General features: G+C 39.2%; 1 protein-coding gene across 5 annotated transcripts in view; it reads left to right on the forward strand.

The window, feature by feature from the left end:
* Positions 1–14,645, forward strand: part of LOC134528576 (tudor domain-containing protein 7-like) — a 52,707-nt gene that overhangs the window by 25,971 nt on the left and 12,091 nt on the right. For all 5 annotated transcript variants that reach the window (XM_063362319.1, XM_063362321.1, XM_063362323.1 and 2 more), the window contains 6 exons: positions 2,775–2,987; positions 3,944–4,186; positions 5,045–5,149; positions 10,184–10,341; positions 12,561–12,712; positions 14,096–14,187. In XM_063362319.1, the coding sequence (XP_063218389.1) occupies positions 2,775–2,987; positions 3,944–4,186; positions 5,045–5,149; positions 10,184–10,341; positions 12,561–12,712; positions 14,096–14,187 (963 nt within the window). The remainder of the gene's footprint in view (positions 1–2,774; positions 2,988–3,943; positions 4,187–5,044; positions 5,150–10,183; positions 10,342–12,560; positions 12,713–14,095; positions 14,188–14,645) is intronic.

Genomic DNA, 14,645 nt, shown 5'->3' on the forward strand with positions numbered 1-14,645 from the left:
TGTCAAACAGTCTTGCGTGTTTCTAACTTTATTTGATGGTGGTGTTGTAGGTGTCACAAATTAATAAATTAAAAGTAAAAAGTGATAGTCCAAGAATAATGTCATACTAATTATCCTGACATGGAACACTTTGCTTTATTTACTCCTACACAACATTCTGTCTGCAATTAAAAAGTTTTTTTTGACAATTTTTTTTATTATTTCAACAACAGTTCATTGAACATAATGTATGTACAAATAATTTTCTCGTAATATCTGTGTAATAGTTTGCCATAATTACATTTCTGGCAGAAAATGTTAGTATTATTAATTTACTATAAATATTTTTATACAACAAAAAAATATATATTCTCTATTTTTTATAAAAAAATTATAACATTTTTTAACTAATGCAATTATAGCTGCTAATAAATGTAATTTTTTTTAATGTTCTATTAAAAGAAGGTTATGTTTTCTAATAGTTTTCTTAATGACGCCCCGCTACGGTAGAAGATACTATCATTGTTTTTAAAGCCTTTTGATCCCGGATGCCGGTGGTTGGGATGGAAGGCCAAAGCCAGGATTTTGTGAAGGAGTGAGGCCTAGTGTAAACATATTATCCTTTTTTATGAGTAATATTAATTTATATTTTAATTTTATAAGAAAATTGATTGACACTCTAAAAATATCAGGAAAGACTAGAATTTTAGAACTCTACCGTTTACACATAGAAATTTAAGTAATAATTTGGTTTGAGAAATTTTGTTTTTTTCATTGTTTTTAATACTTTGTTCTTATGTCAATTATTTGATATCTTTGTTTAAAAAAAAACAAGGCCTATATATCTATTAATGATATTGATAGGTACATGAAACCCATTTTTCAAGACATGTTTACAATAACATGTGTTCTTACCGGTTTTAAATACATACTATGTAAGAAAAAAAAATTCCTGCAATTTCTGTTTTTGAGAGGAATGTTAGGCAATAATGGGGAGGAGATACATTATTGTAGTTTTCTAAAGAATATAATAATTTTTTCTAAAATAATTTCTCAGTAAATGTATTTAAGTTACTATAATTTTCTTATTATGTCTTTTTTTTTTTTTTCTTCTTTTAAATCCTGTAAGGGAGGGGCAGGTTCGTAGAGAGAAACTTAGGGGCTCTGAAAGGGGGGGGGAGGATAATTTTGTTGGTTTCCCCTCTCCATTACTTTATGTACAGTTTCCCTGCACCCACAGTTAAAAAAAAAATTATTTAAAGACTAAAAGTTACAGTGGCCATTAACTGTAAACGTTATCTAGAAAAAAATTGATATGAATTGTAAGGCTTCCAATTAATTTTATTAGCAGTAGAGTTGTAACTTCCGTCCTACCATCAGGGTAAACACAAGCATAATGAATGTTTGGGAACTCGGGGATCGCATGAAGGAATGTTTGGGAACTCGGGGATCGCATGAAGGAATGTTTGGGAACTCGGGGATCGCATGAAGGAATGTTTGGGAACTCGGGGATCGCATGAAGCAATGTTTGGGAACTCGGGGATCGCATGAAGGAATGTTTGGGAACTCGGGGATCGCATGAAGGAATGTTTGGGAACTCGGGGATCGCATGAAGGAATGTTTGGGAACTCGGGGATCGCATGAAGGAATGTTTGGGAACTCGGGGATCGCATGAAGGAATGTTTGGGAACTCGGGGATCGCATGAAGGAATGTTTGGGAACTCGGGGATCGCATGAAGGAATGTTTGGGAACTCGGGGATCGCATGAAGGAATGTTTGGGAACTCGGGGATCGCATGAAGGAATGTTTGGGAACTCGGGGATCGCATGAAGGAATGTTTGGGAACTCGGGGATCGCATGAAGGAATGGTTGGGAACTCAGGGATCGCATGAAGGAATGTTTGGGAACTCAGGGATCGCATGAAGGAATGTTTGGGAACTCGGGGATCGCATGAAGGAATGTTTGGGAACTCGGGGATTGCATGAAGGAATGTTTGGGAACTCGGGGATCGCATGAAGGAATGTTTGGGAACTCGGGGATCGCATGAAGGAATGGTTGGGAACTCGGGGATCGCATGAAGGAATGTTTGGGAACTCGGGGATCGCATGAAGGAATGTTTGGGAACTCGGGGATCGCATGAAGGAATGTTTGGGAACTCGGGGATCGCATGAAGGAATGTTTGGGAACTCGGGGATCGCATGAAGGAATGTTTGGGAACTCGGGGATCGCATGAAGGAATGTTTGGGAACTCGGGGATCGCATGAAGGAATGTTTGGGAACTCGGGGATCGCATGAAGGAATGTTTGGGAACTCGGGGATCGCATGAAGGAATGTTTGGGAACTCGGGGATCGCATGAAGGAATGTTTGGGAACTCGGGGATCGCATGAAGGAATGTTTGGGAACTCGGGGATCGCATGAAGAAATGTTTGGGAACTCGGGGATCGCATGAAGGAATGGTTGGGAACTCAGGGATCGCATGAAGGAATGTTTGGGAACTCGGGGATCGCATGAAGGAATGTTTGGGAACTCGGGGATTGCATGAAGGAATGTTTGGGAACTCGGGGATCGCATGAAGGAATGTTTGGGAACTCGGGGATCGCATGAAGGAATGGTTGGGAACTCAGGGATCGCATGAAGGAATGTTTGGGAACTCGGGGATCGCATGAAGGAATGTTTGGGAACTCGGGGATCGCATGAAGGAATGTTTGGGAACTCAGGGATCGCATGAAGGAATGTTTGGGAACTCAGGGATCTCAGCGGTGTTGAGGAACTCGGGGACCCGGCCGTGCCGCAGGTGGAGCGGTGCAGCCTGTGCGCGCTGGAGGGGCTCAGCGCAGACGGGGAGCTGACAGTGTTCCTGAAGGAGGTGCTGTGCGGGAGGCTGCTCACCTGCCACCTGGCCACGCTGGACGACCCGCCCTCCGTCGTGCTCTACGACCAGGCGGCCAACATGAACCTGCGCTTCGCCGAGCAGACTGCCCTGCAGGCCGCCCCCTCGCAGCTCAAGGTGACGCCGCGTCCCGTGCTCCGTGCCGCTGGCCACTTCGTGATCTGGTTTTCATTTCCATCACAAAAACACATTTCAATGTTTCTTGGCTGTCAGAATCGTAACAAATCTGATAATTTGGAAATGCCAGGAAAAATTAATTAATGTTTTCTGAAAGAAATTCAAACCGTATCATGAAGTAGCCGGTGGCATTGCAGTTAAACCTAAAAAAAAGTTTCGGTTCTGCAATAAATTAAATTCTCCTTATTTGTTCAACCCAAAAAATGTTAAAAAGGTAACTTTGGCAGCTAATTATGCAAAAAGTAGGCGCTGTATATTTTTTTTTTCAATTCGTGAAAGTTGAACAGATTGAAAAAGTCTACGCGTTTATCTGTAATTACTGTCAATATAAAATCTTGACCTGAAATGTGGAGGCTTAAAGAAAGCTTGTAACGCATCTAAAGCTGGAGTGTGGTGTCAGCAAGAAGCCACGCCTGCTTGCATGAGGGTGACTTACCTTCAGGTAATTACAGATATGATCAAAGTATTTAATGTAATTTATATCCTCAAACTAATTATAGTTAGTATTTTTTTAACTTTCAAGTTAACATTATTGTACTCTATTAAATTTTATGTCTTGTTGCTTACTATCTTACTACTTTGTACTAATTATTATTTTAAGTATTATATTTGTCCTTGTGATGTCTGTTTTGTAGGGATGTCTTGTCCTTAGTTTCTTGTTTCTTTTTGTATTTGTGTATATTTTGTATACGTCGTGCCCACCGCTAAAGTCCCCGGACTGTTGGTGCGCATGTAACAAAATTCAAATAAATAAAAATTAGTCTTATAAATGAGTAAATTCTGTGTGACTGTCGCATCAGAACGGGGTGCTATTATTTTTTGCATTGTAAACGAAATGAAGTGGTTGAAGAAGGTTAGTGTGTACGGCAGCTGACGCCGGAGAGTGGTGTCGGCAGGAAGGCATGTCGCCGTGCGTGCGGGTGACGCACGTGGCGGACCGGCTGAGCGTGTGCGTGCGCCGGACGGAGCAGTACTTCCAGCTGCTGAGCGGCGCGCTCGGCATGGCCGCGAGGCTCCGGGCCGAGACGCGGCGCAGGAGGTTCGTGGTGAGCAAGAGGGACCTCGGGAAGATGTGCGCGCTGCAGATCAGCGGCGGCTGGTACAGGGTCAAGCTGCAGCGCCAGGACAGCCTCAACGAGGTACTTGTACTGCCGTCTGCCGTTCACCCGTGTCCCTTCGATTACCGTCAGTACAGACCTGTGAAACTCTCCATTTCAAACCCCTAAAGGATAGACTGCATGATCCTCTACGCACTCGTGCAAATTGCATCGGCTGATCGGTTACCGACTCGCAACACCTTTTTGACTGAAATGATCGTGATTCGCTAATTCTCCTGTTAAAGATTTTTCCATTGGCCCAGAGTCCTTCAGACAAACTGTGGCCCAATCGCTGAAGCAAAATAATGTCAAAAGTATTTGGACTCTATCTATCCTATCGCGAAATGAATCCGCGAATTTTACAGGTCTGTAACCATTAGGAAAAGATGGTCTTTTTTCCCCGTCATTCTGGTATGAGAAGACTCGGGTGTTTGTTCACGTTGCATACAAAAGTTAGAGCTTCTACTGGCTGATTATAATGCTTATTAGGAGTCAGCCACCCTTCGGACATTTATTACTAATCGCTTGAGATCCAGTCTCTTTTTATGTGGGCTTATTAGTCTGTTGGGATTAGTTAGTGATTGTAAAAAAAAGTACCAGTGTTTCCTTGTTTAAGAGAGGAAAAAAATGGTTTGTTCTTAATTGCTTTAATGAACAAAACTGTGAAAACTGTTTTTAGTGGAATTTTAATTGGGTGGGTACAAAGCCCAATTTCGTACATGATATATATTTTTTTGTGTTTGTAGAAAAGTTGGCATTCCAGTGTGAATTCGTGAGTTGGATCCATATTCGGAACAACTATTCAGTGGGAACACAATACTACATATGTTTTATTATCATTGTAAACCATATTTGTGTTGTGATGAAACTATATGTTGTGTTGTGTTGTGTTGTGTGCAGGTGACAGTGAAGTTGGTCGACGTGGGTTCGTCAGTGTCTGTTGACCCGTTCACTCTCGTTGTACTGGACAGTATCTCTGCAGTCTTCTCGAACGTGCCTCCGCAGGTGAGTTGTCTGACGGTGATCACTAGAGATCGGAAAAATTCGCGGGTTCAATGACCTCCAGGATGAACTCCATAGTTCTACGTACACTCTGTCAAATGCCACCCACTCATTGGCTGCTGTCTTGTGAGACGTCCCAACGTAGCAGCCTGTATTTCGATAAAGCTTTGGTGAGGCGTTTCTCATTGGCCCAGAGTCATCCAGGTGAGTTGTGAGCCAATAGCAAAAGCAGTACTGAGGTATAACTATTTGTATTTTGGCCTATCGCGAAATGAATTCACAAATTTTTCCTGTCTCTAGTGATCACCCCTAAAGCAGTGCAGTTAGACCTCAATAACACAAACCTGAAAGGACCAATATTTTGTCACTTTGCAATAATGACGTTTGTATTAACCATACTTTTACAGAATTTAATCACAGTTTTTAAATATTTCCTAAATCAAATTCAAATAGAAGTTAAAAATATTTTTCTCATTTATTACATGCATAACATGCCCAAAAAAAAATAAGTAGAATATGCTCATAATTTTATTAGCACCAAATGTAGTTTTTTATTTTATTTTTAGGAATTTTAAATACAATTTTAAGAAGGCTTTACCTGTGGCTCAAATTTTTTTGTATTGTACGACTTTTTAAAGTATTGAAGACAGAAAAATCAAGCAAAAGTTTCAATACTATTTACAAAAAGAAATACTTACATACTAAACAAATTATGTACTTAACACTGTAACTGCTATGTAATATCTAGGGACTGTGAAAACACTTTGCATTAATGAGGATTTTGTATTAACAGTTTTTTTTTATTTATTAATGAGAGGTTTCACAATCTGGGTTCAGAAAACTTTATTGAAAGGTCTTGAAAAAGTCTGTGAAATGTGTATATGATGTGTATATGTAATTATGTATTGGCAGTAGGGATTTGCAGTTGAGATTTTAGGATTCACAAAATTGGACATGGTATCCGTATCAAGTTTTGTTTATAAATAAAGTTTTGATCACATGGTCTTTGAGTTTATGTTTGTAAAATATTTTGGATGACCACTGCTGTCGCAGTCTTCTCGTCGTGCGTAGGACAGTTATGAGGTTTGAGCGGTGACAATAACATACGGCAGAGAAATGAAGATGAAGATGTACTGCAAGTACCTTGAGTGCTTTAAGTATTCTGAAAACATACATTTTTTAGTCATTTTCACACTCCTAGAAATATAGTTTGAAAACGAAATTCGGCAACAGAATTACTCATCTGCCCTCAGCATATTCTGAAATGTTTTTCGCAAACTGACACCACACGAATAACTGGAATACATAGTTTTCAAATCATTTAGTTTCATCTGAAGCTCAGAACACTGTATTTTGGCTCAGGTAGGCAAGGGTCTTAAACACTTGTAGCTTCACTTTGCCATTTTGGTTGTAATTCCTTCTTTGCTGTTTGCATAATGCATAGAGACAGGATCATTTTGTGAACTGTAATAAACCGAAATAACACCTAAAAGCATGTCAACTTACCATATACAGTAACACCGAAATGCCAGTTAATGCACCATTTAGCACCGAAATGCAATCAGAATCATGAAATCAACCAGCAGTTTGTGAAACTTGATTCAAATTACCTAAAATTTAATCTTATATTATAGATAGAAACTTCTGTGAATGTAATTTATTTAGCATGAAGTGTGTACCTAAAAATAAATTCAATCAAATGCAAAAAAAAAATTTAAAAAAATTCATTTTGTTTCATCTTGCATCTCTTATTAGTAGAGACCCCGAAAAATGGTGAAGCGCGAAATTCACGAAATAACGCGAAAATTTGATACTTTAAACGAATTTTGCGACTTTCCTTTGATTTTGACATAGTCGCGAAATTCACGCTTTTTCGCACAAAATAATGTCCTTATGTCGTAAGTTCTATTTATTTACGCCATCATAAACATAGGCGTGAAATAAACATAGACTGAAAGACTAGTGCCGTGATATTATCTTCGTTTTGACACGTTAGTGAAATTCACGTATTTTTATTACTCTGTTTACAAACAGTAAATATTGCCATCGCAAATGAAAACAAAATGTAAAAATTGTCAACAATCGATATGTGCGCACTACCAACATAACAAATTGACTCCACAGTTTTCGTGTTTTGAATAATGGTCGTTTCTGCCACAAGGCGCACTGGTGTCGATTTTTCTAACCTAATTTGATCGCATCGAGCTAAGATGGCAGTCATTTTTGCGTGCACATATCTATGAGTGTTTACAACTACCGTCCACATTTTGTAAGTTTTGTGATACAATTGAATTTGTGGCTAAGATGCCGAAAACTTCGACAATGTTTGATCGCGAAAGAGAGATAAAATTGGATGATTTTATATTTTTGATCAGCGGGACAAAATTATGATGTGCAAGTTCTGCAACGTGCGGGTTGATTGTACACGCAAAGACACGTGCAAAAAGCATGTGGCAAATGACACACACAAAACAAAACAAAAAAGACAATTATTTTGTCAAGCATTCTACCGTGTCTAAACAAATCTTGATAGGCGACAGCGTGAATAAAGCAAACAAGCTTTAAAGTGCAGAAAACAAGAATTTTTTTTCTGATTTTGTTAATATGATGCTGTAAGTTAACATTCCTTTGGAAAAAGCTGATCATCCAGCTATGAGGGAATGGTGTAACACCCATGTTGAAGGTTAGCCTTATTTATTTAGAAATGTTTTCCCCCTCTAATAAAAGTTCATAAGCATATGTAGGCCTACAATATTATCGATAAACTTACCTTTACTTTAAATAAATATGCAAGTACCTCAGATTAACAAACACATAAATAGGATGGATTGCATTGTGAAATGGTGAGCACACCACAATATATTTTTGACTGATTGATTGATGGTTTGACTCTGTAATCCAGCAGTACCTAATCTAGAAAAGGTTAGGTTAGGTTTGGCTAAGAATTGTTTTGAATAAATTAGCCCATTAATATTTTCAGCGATAACCTTATAAATGCTACCTATTTATAAGTATATTGTAAGTTATGTATACATTTTAGGTGCAGGGGATTTGCCATCATCAGCCAACACTCTTAGAGAAACTTATGTCCCAAAAATTGGCCAGGCAAATAAGGAAGCAGTAAGGCTATGAGGTTTTTTTTTACACCGCCAATGGCATAATTTTTTCACAATTTTTTGCTGTCTCTACTGATTGCTTATTGTTACACCGATTTTTTGCACCGCTTGCTAATTTTTACACCGGTTTTTTGCACCGCTTTTGTCATTTTTTTGCACTGCTTTTGTCATTTTTTTACACCGAAATGAGCCAGTTTTATTTACCATTTTCTGGGGTCCTTACTTATTAATAAAAACTTTTTATTTTTTATGACCTTGGCACATTTATCGAATACATAAAAATTTGTCCAATTATTTTAATTTTTCTGAATATTCTCTCCCAGACATTTTTATTTCGTATTATTTTACTGTCTAAGTATGTAAAGGGAAAGTAATAAAGTGACATTTTTGTTTGAAGTAAGTATTAAGAAATTTTAATTTTTATTTATATTTTTTTAAATAATTCACTAAAATCTCCTTTTTTAAAAAACAAAATTGACCTAAAATTGAAACCATAAAATCATGTCCCTAGTAATGAGTGTTTTAAAGAATCTGTGCCAGACCTTTAACGTATAAAAAAAAAATTATGAAAACATGTGTTTTTAGTCCACTCTCCTACAAATACAACGAAATCCAGCAGCAGAACTGCTCGCCGCCTTAAGCATATTCGTAAATGCTTTTCGTAATCAGAGACCACTGTGTGGTATGTTGAACAGTTTTCGTATGACGTGGTGTGTGATGAGTGGCGTGTGTTGTCATGTTGTCGTGTTGTCATTGAGGGCCTACCGGTTTTACGTTTTGTACTGGTTGCGGAAATAGTGGGCGCCACCACGTGAGTGGGCACGTGGACCAGACTGGAGACTCTTATTCAGGGCGTTACGTGGCCCGTGTGAGGCGAGATATTGGCTCTCCTGACCTCGGTGTTGACACCTGTTCCTATACTCAGCCCGCTCTCAGCGTCGGGCACGCTCCTACCTAACCGCAGTGGGCTCTTAGGACGTCCCACACGCCGCTGACTGGAGGAAGGACCCACGTGGCCCCCGAACACAAAAGTCACGTGACTCGTTTAAGTTGGTTTTATTGATACTTTACACGCCCTTCTACACACTCCTCCCTTTACATGATTGAAACGCCCGAGGCACGAATCGGTATAACTTGAGGAGGCGGACCACACACGTGGCTGCCCCAAGCTTTCACGTAGAGAGATGTTAAAAAACTCCTGAGAGTATAAAAATAAATTACAAAACAGCCCCACCGACCGAGAGAGGCCCTGAGGATAAAAAGAAAGCGGTTTGGATAAATTAAGTTTACAGAGCTACCTATCAGTGACGCAGTGGTGATGTCCTCGGGGTGTCTGCAAAGACGTCCGCTCTCGGCCGGCTGAAGTAGGAGACTGGGCTGAGACAAGGCTCATGGCAGAAAACATGGCGTCCTTCGCGCCGAACACAATTACCGTTATCATTTGTAAGACTGCGTGCCCTGGGTTATTATAAATAATAACATGAACCTCTTACAAAATTAATACACACATACCCACGTCCAGATTATCGGTAATAATTACTTGTGCATGGAAAACAGTTTAAATAAAGTCCTATATTAGTTCCACCGTCGCCCGTTAGGGAGCGTCATTGGCCGTGCTTGCACTTGCTTTACTAAAAATTATTATACTTAAGAAATAAAGGACACTCGTTCGGTTGACCTGTCGTAACACTATTTAGGGGTTGAAAAGGAAAGGTTTACAATATTAATTTAATAACATTTAGGGGTGCGGTGCACTGAAGCTAAGCGCCCTCTTGCAGCAGTTCGTGGCGCGCAATTCAAACACCCACACGACTACGTACGTGATGGTACAAATGCCGGGCAGGATAGGTGTGGGAAGGGAAACGGAGGATGACCAGGCTCATGGGGCGGAGCCCCGGCTGACATCATCGTGTTGGCGCAGGCGGTGGAGGTGACCCTGGACCAGGTGCACAACCTGCCCCACGTTCACGACCTGCTGGTCGCCTCCAAGAACCACAAGACTGACCTGGTGATGAAGGTGCTGAGGGCCGACAAGTTGCAGCCCCCGGTGGTCGTGTTCAGGGACCCCGCCGAGCCGACGTGAGTTCCATCCACTTCCTTACGGTCTTCATTACAATACACAACTCACATGACGATTTGGAATGGCGCGCTTTGTAATCACTGCATTTACCCCAAAATAATGTGGGACTGAATATAATGCGACCCCCACACTTAACTTAATCATGAGTTTATGAAATAGACTTAATGGATTGGAAATCACAACTAAAGTACGTAGCACTTGAAAGTGACCATATTTGCTCGCGTGAAGGCCCCGCCCGCGTATACGCCCCCCCCCCCCCCCCCCCCCCTCCTTTTTTAGTAAACATTTTTGAGAAAAAATTTGAAAATGTGTTTTTCTGGGTTTATCTGAGGGCAGAGCAGCTTGGCATGCATCAAACAGCAAGCCATGTATTGTGAGCGGCGGGAGGTGATTTTGTAAGCGGCAGTGATACAGAGACTGGTATTATAGTTTGTCCGTTCTCAGTAGGACCGACGTAAGCAGTTAGTCCTATCTCAAACGACATAAAGATAAAGAAAGCTGCAGGTACTGGTATTGTTTCTAACACTCCTTTGTCTGGTTGGCTGGCTAGTGGCAGGATGGAGGTTAAGCCACGCCTCTGCCTCTCCCTCCTGCCGCGTCGCTGCCTCCCCCACCCTCCCTCATTAGAACAAAGATGCACGACTTGCCAGTCGTTCCGCTGTTTCATTTAATCAAAATTTAATTGGCGTTTAAATAAGTTGTGGCGGTATTTCATTTTGCTTTTATGAAATGTTAGTTTTTCATACCTGAAAAAAGAAAAATCTATTTTTTCCTCCAAATTCGCGTATAGGCACCCTCCCCTTTTTTGGAGTCGAAAATTTGGAAAAAAAGGGGGGGCCTTTACGCGGTAAATACGGTATTTAAGTTATTAAATATGTTCCGTATTTACTAAACCCTTTCTGGTGCCACTTTTGTCAGTAGAGTGATTTACATGGTCTCTTTAAAAACACAAAGCCGCAGTTAAAAAAAAAGGTTTTTAAGACTGTGGTTCAAAAGCAGGGGAGGAGGGGGAAATGTTCAAAAAGCAGAGAATGTGGTGACATAGGGTGGTGGGAGGGTGAAGAGGACGGGAGGGTAGCTATGCCAGCAGCCAGTGAAGAGGAGCAGATAGAAGCCAGTCAGTAGCTCATCTGCACCTCTCCTTCATCCTGCATCTCTCATCTCTCATCTGTCAGCCTGTGCAGGGGTCCAGCAAGCCCCGGGCTAGAGTGGCATGAGTGGTGCAGTTTACAGGCAGTGTGTGTAGTTTTACAACTGTTCCCAGTTTCAATATGCAAGTTTGCAATTATAATGTGACCCCCACTTTTAAGTTTCACATTTTTCGTAAAAAAAATTCATAGCTTTATATTCAGGTAAATAATATTTTTAAGTACAGTCAATTTATATGCTTTGTAACAAGGGTTTACCTTTTACTTGGTTCTCATTTTCTTATTTTCGGAGAAGTAGTTTCAGGGTCCTACATGTCATAAAGTCCCCAAAAGTCACACAAAGTAAGGAAACTGAAGTACTGGTCATGAAAGTCACAAAAGAGCCCCTTATAAAGCAGCAGTGATGCTGGTAATCTGAAACTTTCATTTCCAGCAGCCTTTTGCTAACTTATATTTTGTTTTTTGACGATTCACGTCCATTTATTGTCTGATGTGGGCATCATCTCTGAAATTTTTTAGCTTTCTAACTTAAAAATCAGCAATGTTCCTGCAAAATTGCAGTAAATTTCATATTACATTTGCTCATGTTTAATTTTGGTAGCATAATGTAGATTTATAAACACAAAGTGAAGGAATATTATTTTTTTAATAGGAGGGTAGTTAGGTTAGGTGCTGCATAAAGCACTTTTTTTCGTTCTTTCAGAAATTTAAATATTTTAACAATTTTGTATAATTATTATAGTTGACTTAACCTAACCAACCTTACACCTATATTTTATTTATCTAGTCTACCAGAAGCCACTACACTACATATTTACCAATTTATTTCCTTTAGTATTTGATGTGTGATATGAAAATAATTTTTTAGTGGGATTACAATTTTTGCACTTGCTATTTCAATTCAATATATGTATATTCATATTCCAGAATAATTGGGTATTCGTATTTGATTGAAACAAAAAGCTGATATTTGCGCAAGCGTTCACAGTACACATTTTATCTGGTACGTTATATTGTATAATTTTTTTTCCATGATTTGTTTCCTCTACTTTGTGCTCTTCATTTTTCAGCAGTTCTCCGAAGCCCGTCAGCGAAAGTTTCGCGTACCCGGTGACAGTCAGTCCTGTTGATTCTGTCAGTTCTTCACTCTCACAGTTGTCTCTGAACAGCCCGGTGCACGAAGAAAAACCCAAAATCACGACAGATGATGCTAGCTCTCATGGTGAGTTGTCTGAAAACAAACCACGTTTGCCGTTAGACCTTAACCATTTCTCGTTCTGATCAGTGGCAGACTCTAGAGGAGGGATTGGGGAGATATAGCCCCCCACAAAGTTATGAAAAGATTTGCGACATTTCACAGGGCGAGTTGTCGCAATGTCTTGAATCACGAGGTCCACAGAAAGTGATTCATGTGGAGATTGATAATGTAACAATCCAAACTGTTTGTTGTTGATGTGATTTTTTAATATATAAATTATATTTTATTTATTTCTCTATATTATTCAAATTACATAATAGTAGTCTGTGTCCCCCACTGGTTCTGATGTGTTTAAACTGTAATTAGTCTATATTAATGTTATTAATGCATTGCGCATAATTATTAAAAATCACTGTTATAAAAAAATTATATGTTTGTTTGAAATTTAAAAAATACAGTTTTCAGTTTGCTCTAACTCAAATAGCAGTATAATAAAGTTATACCAAGGTGTTTTGGAGCATGTTTCATGAATAAATTACTGATAAGACCTTGTAACAAGTCACATTCGTGCCCGGCTAACACGACGACTGTTCCTTGCACAAACAAAATCACTTGAAAAAATACCTCAACAACTGTTGCAGGTATAAGGGTGTTTAAATTCGTTTGTGACCGTCAACTGACTTGAAACTGATAACGATAATTACACGTCTGAAATGAATTTCCATTTTTATTATTCTCAGTGACTGTTATTAAATGTGTCAGAGCCGCCGAAATGGCACGACTTTTCGACCCAGGCCTCACGCAACGACTGGACTGAACACAGCTCGGTGCAAAACCCTTAGGAAAATTCAGTTAGCTGGGGACTTCCCGGAAATACTGCCTTTCTATTGGCTAAAACACACATTCTCGCCATTACTATTCAGTGATGCCCCACCCCGCGGGCCTTTCGCCCGGTTCTGTCGCACGTGTCTGCCCTTCTCACACACCTCTGACTCTTTCTAATTTCATACAGAATTCTGGGATTCCCCGGTCAGATATTCCTGCAGTCCGGGCTAAAGAGCAAACGAAAATTGATAAGACAAGCAATAAAGCTAGATAACTAAATGGGTGTTTTGCTATGACTATCCGGAAGTAAATGAAATTGTGTATTTCCAGTTAGTCATAAAATTAAGCTGTAGAAAATTTAATTTTATTTATGAGAGAGAGAGAAAAAACATTGATTTTTTTAAGGTTTTTATTAAACCAAAACTTGTGTTATGTGCATTTTAAAGCAAATTCTGTTAAAATCCGGACTTTCGGTGAACCAGACAGGTTCAGGTCACATCTAATCTCGATTAGCGGGATTCTAGTGTCTACTGTGGTAAGAGTGTGTCGTTTGAAGGAAAAATTGGAGATTGTTATTTGCAGGCAATGAAGACGACCTCAAGTATTGGCAAACTCTCGTTGGAAAACGCTTCAAGGTGTGTGTGTCATCTGCAGATGGGCCCTTGAATATTACGGTAAGTTTTATTATAATACATAACTATTTACAAATGCTTTGGATGATTATTATTACTATCCATTACTTCATTCGTAGTTCAGAACTCAGTTACTACTAAGTTAGCTATAATTTTTGAGTAATACGTTTTGTAAAAGATGCTATTTTTTTCACATCTTAGTAGTTGTTTTTGTTGTTGGTTTTTTTTTTTTTTTAATTTTTATTTTAAAGTGACGAAATATTTTTTAATGTCTAAGTGGGGTAATTGTTGCTAAACAGATAATGGCAAAAAAAAATTATATTAAATTTTTTCCTGGTGGTTTACAGTCGTTTACCGGTAATATTTTATAGTTTATGCGTAGTATTTTTAGTCTTTTATGTTTCCATACGAAAAAAATTGTATTGGTTCTTTGAAAAGTGTAAATAAGGGTGTTATGTTACTGAAGGGAATTTTCAGTGCTTTGTCAGTGCTACATTTTA

Source organism: Bacillus rossius, chromosome 1 (assembly GCF_032445375.1).
Source record: "Bacillus rossius redtenbacheri isolate Brsri chromosome 1, Brsri_v3, whole genome shotgun sequence".
Classification (NCBI taxonomy): domain Eukaryota; kingdom Metazoa; phylum Arthropoda; class Insecta; order Phasmatodea; family Bacillidae; genus Bacillus; species Bacillus rossius.